The sequence below is a fragment of the Bombus flavifrons genome, chromosome 4 (assembly GCF_040668555.2).
Source record: "Bombus flavifrons isolate JBK064 chromosome 4, iyBomFlav1_principal, whole genome shotgun sequence".
NCBI lineage: Eukaryota > Metazoa > Arthropoda > Insecta > Hymenoptera > Apidae > Bombus > Bombus flavifrons.
In genome coordinates, this window is record NC_138445.1 from 4931425 (window position 1) to 4943403 (window position 11979).

At 42.9% G+C, this 11979-nt stretch overlaps 1 protein-coding gene across 1 annotated transcript; it reads right to left on the minus strand.

Annotated features, from left to right (window-relative positions):
- Window positions 1–422: 422 nt before the first annotated feature.
- On the minus strand, window positions 423–1541 carry LOC138179091 (uncharacterized). Its single transcript, XM_069111528.1, has one exon. It carries the CDS (start codon window positions 1539–1541, stop codon window positions 423–425), a length of 1119 nt encoding a protein of 372 aa, XP_068967629.1.
- Window positions 1542–11979: the final 10438 nt, after the last annotated feature.

Genomic DNA, 11979 nt, shown 5'->3' on the forward strand with positions numbered 1-11979 from the left:
CCCCTCCTTCTCCTGAAACCATACTGGTCTCTATGGAAGGGATCCTGACTAACGCTCCTCTCGATAAGCATTTTCAGCGTATGCTCCCACACCTTGCTCAACGCCGGCAGTATGCTAATCGGCCTATACGCCGATGACGTTGTCGGGTCTCTATTTGGCTTGGGTATGAGGACTACCCTAGCCACCTTCCATACCGCCGGTATTTTTCCTCTATTGTTAATACCGTTGAGCACGTCCAGGAGCACCCTCGTTCTTCGCTCCGCCACTATCCTAACGATATCACCAGAGATTCCCTCCACAACAACCGCCTTCCTTGGGTCACACTTTCCGACGGCTATCTTTAGATCCTCTTCCGAGATCTCCAATCTTTCTTCTCCGTCGGGTGCCCCACATGGGATCCGTAGTTCTTCCTGCATCCTCTGTCACGGTTTCTGCCTGGTGACAAAAAGGTCTTCCAGAATACCCACCACCCTATCTCTTCCCAGGGGCTCCATTGGCGCCGATCGCATCATTTTCTTCCTCACTACAGGATACGGCCTGCCCCATGGATCCTGATCTAAGGTGGCGCAGAACCCCTTCCAACTCTCCTCCTTGCTACGCCCGATCGCCCTTTTCAATCGCCTCCTAGCATCCTTGAATTTGGCCACCAGGACCTCGGCATTATCCTTGCGGGTAGTCACCGCTCGCTGGGCTCTTCTTCTAGCTCTTAGCGTTTCGCTCCTTAACGTAGCGAGCTCATCACTCCACCAATAGTTGGCGCTCCTCTTCGCCCTCGCCAGGTATCTCCTCTTCAAGTCCACGGCACACGTATGCTCCAGACTCTTCTGTAGTCGTTCGCCGCATGCCGTCTCGTCAAACTTAAGACCATTTCCGTTATAAACTACGTCAGATTTATTTAAAAAACCCTCAACATCCATCTCTCTCGTTAAATATTTAAAAGCGCCACCCTCCACCCGCTTAATATTATCCCTAAACCTGTGCTGAATATAAAAATGGTCAGAGGCTGAGTACCAATCTAGGACCCTACTCCCCCTCCAACTCAGCCTCATTCGTCTATTAATACTAAGTATATCCGGGAAACTAGTCCCTACATTTCTCAGGAAGGAGTAGCTTCCCGTCGTCCTAATAGGTATAAGTTCGTTTCTCGTTATAACGTCCAGCAGGCATGTCCCCCTACGTTCCGTCTTAGAGCCCCCCCCCCCCCACACCGAGGATTTCGCATTAAAGTCACCTGCAACCATAATCGCCGGTGCTCTTTTCCTCCCCTTCTTTATGACCCCTTCCAGTTCCTTCAAATAATCGTTGAACTGTTCCTTACCCTTATTAGGGGAACAATACCTACTGACGCAAAACACGTCACAGAGCCTGACCCCTACAATCCCTACATTTCTTATCAGGGTCTCGCTCGCCGCATGTTTTCCATTAAACAGGGTGACCCATACTGATGCATCTCCATCCTCGTCATTAAACCAATAAGGCAACTGCCTATAGGGCTCAGAGATGACCACTATGTCCACCCTGCTTTCGCATATGCACTGCATCATCAGGTCTTGCACAAGCTTGCATCTATTTAAATTTATTTGTAGGACCCTAATTGGGCCCACGTCTAATATTCCTAACACCTAAGCGCTCCATAGGGCACGCCAACGAACCCGTTATATGCCTTACATTAATGCCACCATGTTTCAAACACATGGCGCATCTCGGCTCTTTATTATACTCTTTTATTATATGCTCAGCGCTGCCGCATCTCCTACTCAACTCTTTGCCAGGGCATGCAACGGTACACCTTGCCGCCACATGCCCCAACATGTGGCACCTATAACAATGCTGAACATTGGTTAACTATCTTACAGGAGCTATAGTTAATCCGGTTTTCAACCTCCTCTCTCTCTCATCGCTAGGCACTCCACACGCCGGGAGGACCACCACCGCCACTTGCGTGCCCCATGGTGCCGTTTTTATAGATTTAACTTCTACGTTTACATTCTCCTCGATTCCCCACTGCGACCTGATATCATTCACCAGCTTTTCCTTGCTGGTGAGGGGATCAATGTTCCTTATTTGTAGGGTCGCCCTATTCACCAGAGCGGCCACTTCCATACTATCACTCAAGGCGGCTCTCAATTTAGCCGCCGCCTCGCTAACCACCACTGTCCTGTCGAATTCAATTAGGATATGGTCCGCTCTCGTCCTACGGACTCCCGTGGGTTCCTCCAATGAACTCCTCACCGCCACTATCCTTTTATAAACCTGAAGCCTTTCGCAACCTTCCTACACCTTGATTAGAATGGCTTCCTTCCTCCTCCTGTTTCTTGGTACACCTCTCTCTTCGGTACCAACCTGCCGGTTGTTTCCCGGGCGCACCATCGGGGTGGCTTGCTCTAAGGGAGCTCTCCTCTCCCTCCTTCTTTTTTCTACCCTCGTCCATCCTTCGGAGTCCTCACTGAAGTCACCCCTTATCGCTCTGTTCTCCCTCCCACACGCCTCGGCGTATGTGACCTCTCCTCTTCGGGGCCTCTTATACTCCTCAACTCCCGTACTTTCAGCCGGCGATACTACTTTTCTTTTTGGATATTCGCCCTTGGCTATCATCAGTTCCCTCTCCATCTCTGCCCTGTCTGCCCTGTTTTCAACCTCGACAGGCTCTCTCCTTCTCCTTCTTCTTTTTTTCCATGTGTTCCCCACACTGCTGCAAGGAAGACAAGATGCCTTTCATCATGTTGCCTATCTCCCTTATCCCCTCGTCCATCTCCTCGTCCAATTTTAACTTTTTCATTACCACGTTGAACATTTTAACCACTCTTGCCATGGCTTGTGTGAGCCCTTTCAACTCAGCCCTGGAGATCAAAAGGTCCTTGTCATCAACGTCGCTAGTCTGCGTATCATCTCTCGCACTATCCTCGGCTTCACTAGCCATAGCCGATTTCGCAGATTTTACACTGACATTTCTCTCTGCCACCCTCCTGGCCAGCATTTTAGGGTAGGCCAGTCCTTTCCCTGTTACCGGCGTACTGTGGTCGCTCTCTCTAATACCCAAGGGACCCTCCGATTCTTCAACCACTCCTACCTCCGTCCTTTCACTAATCGGAGGGCTCCTCTGAAGCCTCTTACTCGGTTTAAAGCGGCAGAAATCCTAACTCCCCCCCCCATCTTTCCTCGGAATAACCGAGATTGTCACGCTCTCATTCAGCTTTACATCAGAAACCATCCTCGGTTTCTCTCCTCCCACTATCGCCTTCTTTACCTTGCCCTTCTCCTTCTCCCCAGTAGCTCTTACCGCACAAGGGGGTACCTGGGGTTCCCCCCACCGTTCTTCCAGTAGCGTGATGACCGTCGGGTCGAGCCTGGTAAGCCACTCGTGTTCCCGACGGGGTCGTTATGCAATAGAGAAGACATTGACTAGCGCAAACACGATTATTATAGAATTGGACAAGTAATCGTGGTAATTAGATACTCGAGAAACTAATGACAATGATCCTAGGTTCAATAACGAATCCGCGGTCAACGGGATGATGAATGGACATGCTCACAAAATCTAAGTCGGACTCTTTGTTAAAACGTGGAATATCTACTGAACGTACAGACGCTAAGTAAGTCGCTAATACGATCTCGCGAGAGAATGACTTTTCGTCGCGATGATGCCACAGAGGAAAACTATAATGGGGTGTGTCTAAGGACACGAAATCATCGGATTCGTCGAGGATAGCCTTCGTTCAGAGAGTATGGGAAATTGACGTTGCTGCTAATTGGTCCATCTCCATATCGGTGGTTAGAAAAGATGCTAGCCGCCCTCGAGGGAAAGTTGCTAGTGGGAGACGTCGTTCGTTGAAAAATAGGTCTCCTCTATCTTCTCGTAGTTGGGACAAAGACTGTTTGTTTGAAGGACATTAGTTAGCTATATCTTAAGATTTATAACGGGCTCTCAGGCTAGCTGAACATGTAACATGAACATGAGACGCAGCGACATCTGGCAATCATCTTACTCGAAGAATAGGGTCTGCGTGTGGCGAGCCACGGGACAGAGACCGTTGGAATGTTTACTGTCGCGTGCCGCCAGAGATATTTCTTTTAAGGAGAGCTATAGAATTACTTCATACCTTTGTTAGGCAAAGCGTTCATCCCGTGACCGCGGCTACGTTCGGCGACTGGCTATCGCCTCGAGCCCAAGCTCATTATCACAAATCTTGAACAAATACAATCGGATCGAAAGACGACAATTGTTTAATTACGCCTATGATAGAATCTAGATTACGGTGTGTTGAGGTTATTCGATGTGTAATCAGAGGAAACTAGTGGATAAATTGTAAGGCAGAAAATATATTTAAATATAAGTGTAATTATAAATAAGAATACAATTTGAGCTGGTCCAGATCCGCACGCTAGCTGTGTTACCCAATAACTGAAAACCCCGAAGCCAACGTCGCCTGTCTACTGTTTATGGTCTGACTTCGTCGCAGTCTTTTGTCTACGCGCTGTCGATGGCTTCAGTGCTTGAGAAACTAAAAAGACCAGATGTAGAGTTTTCTTATAAGTGGTGACCACCTCAACACGGTGTTAAGGGATTTTCCCGAAGTTCCAAAGGGAAGGCTCCGATGTCCTTTCATCTCCGACATATATAAGGTTTTGTAGGCTGAGCAGCCTTTGTAGTTAACAAGATGGTCACCTTGACAGTGGATGCACTTCGCTGGGGTTTCCAGTGATTTAGTGCACTGGTCAGTGGGGTGTGTACCTGCACATTTAACGCAGCGGAAGGTATGATTGCAGTATTTTTGCGTATGACCGTACCTTTGTCACCTTTACATTGCACTATCTTTTTTAACAAGCGGTGGTTCGAATTTTGCTATTGAGTTCATTAGACGACTGATGTTGTATATTTCCTTATTGTTCGGCTTTTGTTTTATGTCAATAAAAAATAAGGATAACGGGTCTTTCAAGATTCTATGCCTTATGTTGCTAACGTTGATTACTTCGTGGCCGTGTTTTAAAAGTTCGAATTTCAGTTCATCTATGTTTGCTGAGTGGTGGATGTTGTGTAGAACCACTCGGAAACTTAAGTAGTTTTGTGAGTCTTCTATATGCGTCAGAGTTTGTCGGCAGGATTTTTACTTTGTTGTTGTTTGTTTTTAAGTTGTAGTCCTCTTTGCAGATATCTCTCTCTATGGACTTAATCATCGTTTGTATGTCGATGACATCATCAACAAATATTGGTGGGAGAGGGGAATTTCTTTGGGTGTGTTGGTTTGTTGGTGGGTCTGCAATTTCGATGGAGTCGTTTGTGGATTCCAATATGGCGTATCTGTTGTATGTGGTTACGTAGTTTGTTGACTGTTCGTTCTGGGTGGCGTTTGTGTTTATTTTTGATGCTTCTATTTTTCGCTTTTTAGAGTTTTTGGTGTCATTAGTACAGGGGGATTTGTTGGATTTGCTCAGGAGAGCCTGGTTGTGATTCCTGGGCCATCATCGAGCTAGTTAATTCCAGTTGAATAACTAGTCGAGAGGCTATGAGGCTAGGATTCGGGTTGAGGTTAGGAGCGTAGGAATTTTTCACTAAAAGATAGGAAACACTTGGCTGTGTTCACTTCCGACGGATGGGCGACATGTGTTGTTTTACGAACTTTACAGAGCACTAAACACACGTCTGCACGCTTCGGCACTCAACAGCGAGCTGCTTTAAATATAAAACTTGCTTTTTAGCGTGAAGAAATCTCCATGGACACCCCGCTGCTTTTCTGAGAAGCAGGAGTGCCCCGAGTCCTTTTGTGAATTACGGCCGGTGCATCCCCGCGCGTTTTCTTCCATTATGGAAGCCTATCCGTGTCAAGCTAACTTGGACGTTAGGAGAAACCATTACTCCTAGTGCCACCACTCCCTGGATCATCGTTTCAAGTTCGCGGAGGCCCCAGTGCCTCCCAGGTATGATGATCCTTTTATGTCATCCTATATGTGAGAGGGAGTCCACCACGGTTCCTCCAAGCCTTCCAACTTGGGAGACCGCTTCAACTGCTCGGTGCCCTCTTTTTTCCTCGACCAGCCGGAACCACCACCGGTCCCACGCCTCTGCTTCCGCCACCCTCCGAACGTCTCAAGCCGTCTGTTTGGCAGCATCGTTCCCCGAGCCAATGCTTTTAGGTGCTTAAGAAATATAAAACTGCACAATTATCTGTGCCTCCTGAGAATATCGTATTCCTCATACCTTCTAACGTAATGACAAATAGGACAATTGCAGTACTAGCTGGAAAATTAGAGTTCCGGAAATTAAGGAATTTTCTTTAAGGAAGTCCTTTAAGGATTAAAGGAATTAAATACCTATTAAAGGCATTTGTACTTCGTCGAAAAACGAATTGATCATAGCTGCGTATTGCCTACATCTGATGCAGTTATTGCGACACCGAAACTACCCGATACGGCGCTTCTCTGTCTTATAAATAACTGTGGGCTAAGTAAAATCGGCTTCTGATGTTTAAGGCACTGTTTATTGCTATGTAAAAAGTCATTCTCTCGCGCCCAAATAACAGCCATTTCCTAAAGGATGGCCCACTATCCTCCTCTAAGCTAACCAACGTATTCATCAGTATTCAATGTAATCTCGGAATGTTATGTCCGAGTGCACCGTGCAGTTAATCGAACCATCCATATTTCGAAAGTATAATTCGATATCATTTTGTTCGGAGGAATCTCAAAAATCCAGCGAAAACAATCTTATCACAATGAAATAAAAAATATAAAAAGTTTATTTTTCTTATTTCAACAACTTATCAATTGCGTTATGGCCGAAACAAATTATGAGGAACAGTGGAAACTACTTTGAGCGATCACTTTTATAGAGAGGTTGGGATAGTTCACATTCATTTGAGGTTTAAGGGCACATATTCGTGTTTGCATTGTGTTTACATTCTCACTGGAATTCAACTTTTTTAGCATATAATGATATGATCGAAACTTCCCCCTTCAAAGTTTGATGGCTGTGAAAAGGACCGATTGTTTAATTCGATTGTCAAAACAGATAAGGACCGATAACTTACGACTAATCCATATTTTGCAAGAAGTAATTATAAATATTGTTGAATATACCATCCTTGAATTTGAATACATTTATTAATTTTTTTATCGTATTTTTACAAGAGCTCATTAACATCTCCTCATTTATCTTTTACACGCCTTCGATGTTCCTCTTCAGGCTTGTCGATAGTCCGCGGTTTTGTTTTAGACACATCTCACGCATTAACATCTCTGATGGCGGCAAAACGTCTGATACTGCATGCCACAGTCCTCTTGACATGATTTTATTTTCAAAAAATTCCAGCATCTTCCTCATCGATCACGCTGTATGCGCTGGTATTTCTGTTGTATCCAGCAAGACTTTTTGTGCTCTCCAAGCAACGAAATTAATTACTAGATAATGTTTTGGAAAACTCCTGGCATTGCGGTATTTCTAAGGAAAATTTTCTAAGGAAAATTTTCTAAGGAAAACCGTTGTATGTTTTCGCTATATTGTGCACCATACACATATCTTAACTGAATATAATGACTTGCCTCAAATTTTTCGAGAATTAAATGTGGCCATGTTTGATAATTCTGAAAGTTGAGATGCCCGCGTAAACAAAATCACGTCTAAACTGGTCACTGAAAAATATCACGACATTCTTTTCCTCTAAATACTTGAGATTCATTGACAATGCCGCTCTTTTGTTCTATGGTTCGGCTCTTGAAACTGATGTAATAACTTGTGGAACAATATGGGTACATGTATTGCAGCTTCTGCGATGTCCTCAGTTCCTCTTGCAATATCTTCAGAACTTCTTCTACTCGTTCTTGTGAGTACAATTCCAGTTTTCCTAAATCTTCATATGGTTCTAAAAATCGTACTTTTACTCAATAGAGTTATTGTTACAATGCTCAGTAACAATGAAAATAACGCGAATGCGGTAGAAGTAGAAAGTAAAAGTTATGTAGTGGCTAAACGCAGAAAAATTGCAACGAAAGTTTTGTGTGCTTGCTGTTTGAACAAATAGATCAGAATACATTAGTGTCTCAGGAGGAAAAATAGATTAGGATATAGCAATATGAGATATTTGTAAACAAATATTAAAAACCAAATTCGGCAATACTAGTAGATATACGAGACATTTAAAGTCGCAACACCCGACAATAGCTATCTCTACAACTAATACACAACCGACAAGGGATTCAAATACTGTTATGTCATTACCTGCAAAGCCCCCAAGAACAATAGCATTACGCGCGCAATTTCATGCATGACTGCTTTAGATTTCCAACCATTCTCTATGGTTAATAATAGAAGATTCTAAGATCTAATGAATGTTGTCGAATTTCATTATGAAATACTGTAAATTCGACCGATCTTGGGGAGACGCGATTGCGAGGAAGCGCGTCAACGGGAGTCGTAAATTTCCGTTACGATTCTAAGAATTGACACTGCGAATAGATCGATCCCCTGATTTCCGTTAAGATAATAGGGGTGGTTGAGTTGGTATAACGCTGCGATTAACAGTGTTTTAAAATATGTATTTCCAACAACCTTGTACAACAACACAAGTTAGTAACTCCGCTGCTTAAGATATAGGTGACGAAGAAATGGATTGCTCTGATATGAGAGAATCCGGGTAGATATGTTGACTGATCTGAAGACCGAAATTGAGTACGGGTAGTTAGGTGGTCTTCGAAGAAGTCTTGAGGGTTGAGAGTATTCGAACTGAACTGAACTCGAACTGAACTAAACTGGAACTGAACTGAACTGAACTGAACTCGTCCGCTCTTATATACTTACGGAGGAAAGCTCGGTATGTATGTAATTATTGAACGAAGGAAACTAATTCGTTGTTCACACTTTTCGTTATGAAAAGTGAGGACAAGGATCCGCGATTCCCATTGGCTATGACCAGCGTTGATGAATGAAGATAGAAGGAGTAAGTATCCTACCAACGTGACTCATGGGTGACCTTGTTCGTGGGAAAATCCAGACATTTCCATTAGGTAAATGTCCGGTTTTTCCCATTATATATGTCGGAAATGAAAGGACATTGGAGCCTTCCCTTTGGAACTTCGGGAAAATTCCTTAACACCGTAATCTAGATTCTATCATAGGCGTAATTAAACAATTGTCGATCCGATTGTATTTGTTCGAGATTTGTGATAATGAGCTTGGGCTCGAGGCGCCAACCAATTGCCGAACGTAGCCGCGGTCACGGGATGAACGCTTTGTCTGGCAGAGGTATGGAGTAATTCTATAGCTCTCCTTAAAAAGAAAATAGTTGTAACACTCAACAGTAAACATTCCAACGGTCTCTGTCCCGTAGCTTGCCACTTGCGGATCCTATTCTTCAAGTAAGATGATTGCCAGATGTCGATCGTACTGTTCCACAGTACACGTGCAGGTTTCCCTCGAGGGCGGCTAGCATCTTTTTCTAACCACCAACATGGAAATTGACCAATTAACAGCAACGTCAATTTCCCTCACCTTCTGAACGAAGGCTATCCTCGACGAATCCGATGATCTCGTGTCCTTAGACACACCCCATCATAGTTTTCCTCTGCAGCATCATCGCGATGGAAAGTCATTCTCTCGTGAGGTCGTATTAGCGAGTTATTTAATGTCTGTACGCTCGGTGGATATTCCACGTTTTAACAAAGAGGCCGACTTAGATTTTGTGAGCATGTTCATCTACCATCCCGTTGACCGCGGATTCGTTATTGAACCTAGGATCATTGTCATTAGTCTCTCGTGTATCTAATTACCACGGTTACTTGTCCAATCCTAATAATCGTATTTGCACTAGTCAATGTCTTCTCTATTGCATAACGACAATGTGTAATCCAAACGAAGATTCGTTTCACGCCCCTAACCCTAATTCGAATGTAAACCCGACATATAATTACCGGCTTTTCCCATTATATAATTACCGTTTTTTCCCATTATATAATTACCAGCTTTTCTGTAATTTCTAAGAGCGCACAACAAACCTAAGAACTGTTTTAAGTACCAGCTATAAACCGAAAATACTTGCAGGATTAACGGTTTCTGCAAGCTAATAAGATTCAGTTTATGGTGGGGCCTTAGGTTTGTTGAGGGTTTAAGTAACGGTCAGCGGATCTTTAGCGACACAATACCAAGGGACGTCGCACGGTTCCAATCACGCGACGTAACAAATACCATCTCGCACAACGTTCCCGCGAATATGTCACAAATGTACGAAGATATAATGAGAAAAATCAAATGCATACAAATATTCTACGCGGTAAGATATTTTTATGTCGTATATTTTTTTATAGTTATGTAGAGGTTGTTTAGTCATGTTCAACTCACGTCGGGGTTACCAATTTGGAGAGGTTTATGTGTAGAGGGTGGTTGGTCGGTGAGGTTTAATGGACGAGATTGCTCGTTGTTGAAACCGTCGAATATATTTAAAATGATAGATTAATATACAGATAATGCTCGCAAAGACGCTGGTACTAACCGATTCGCTGAGACAGTGTATAAATTGTAAAATAGGATCGCTATTGACTCGTTAATTAGATCGCTGATAATTCGTTGATAACTGGTTGATAACTGATCGACAACTGACTGTAACTCTTAGATAACTCGTCGAACTGTATCGCACGCGATCGACAACTGACTGTAACTCCTCCCCTTGCGATCGCGTCCGTTTATTTATACTGGTCGGGAGAGAACCGGAAAATTCGAATTCGTCTATGTTTCGCGGTTGTATGTAGCGGCGACATTGTTTTGCCGTGAGTTTATTTGTTTTTACATTACTTGTAACCTAAGGGTCTTGACACTCCGAGGCAAAACAACAACATGATTTGAATTGTTCTCTAAATCATGTGGCGCTACAGTTATATTTCTCCTTTTCCACTTACTGAATTGTATGTTATTTATAGACAATAATCTAATGCAACAGCATCCACTATTGATGGGTGGACGTAGCGCAGTGTACGAAATTATTTTTCATTATCAGCTGCACATTAACAGCTTAAGGACAGCGTAAAAAAGTTTGGAAATTCGTCGATATATATTAAATTTGCAATATTTACAAGCAGCCCGCATGTGTACACATACCCATACCAGATAATAGCTGGGGTTTTAAGTATGAGCAAAACAATTTTTTTTATATTTATTTTACACATTGCTCACAAGTAGCAGCTAAGTACACATTACAAAAACTTCCGTAGTATAAATTACGTATTAATAATAAATTACGTGGTATAAATATAATAAATTACGTAATATAAATTGAGTAAGAAATGGAGAACAATAGGAGCTTTTTCACCATTTTTCCACTGCCTGAAGAAGATTTGCACAAACATAATTATTACTAAACCAAAATGCATCACATCTATAATTTATACAGGAAATAGATGCACAATGGAATTCTACACATACCATGCTTCCAAAATTGATTATGTATGTGTCCTCCTAAATCAATTAATGACAATATGTCAAAAAATTTAAACGAGATGGGAATGGGATTTAATCCGGCAATAGGCAATGTACTTGAATTGGTAAAAGAAGCTATGAACATAATTATCGGGACGACAAACTCGACATTATCTCAGTATATTTCACTATATATGGGACACGTAAATATAATACCAGAGGGACAGAATAAAATAATCAATGATATTTCGTACTAATCTTCTTTTTTTTCTATTTATTTATTTAAATTTTACAATTTGTCCAGTAGGACATTTGGTAAAATGTTCTTGGTGTTGTAATAATATAGCATGTGGGTGGTTACCCCCAGCGGGGTACCATCTTCGTGTTTGTTAGGTTGTGTCCTTTGTGAGATCTGTTGGGTGTTTCCTTTTTAGTCTTCTTTCTATGTTTGATGTGTTGATCGTTTCCGCTGCTAGCCGATTCGGGTGCGTTGGTACTCTTTCTCTGTACCTTCTTGCGTATCTGCTAATCTCCTCCTTGACCGTTGGTATTCCAAGGTCTTTCCGTATATCTTCGTTTCT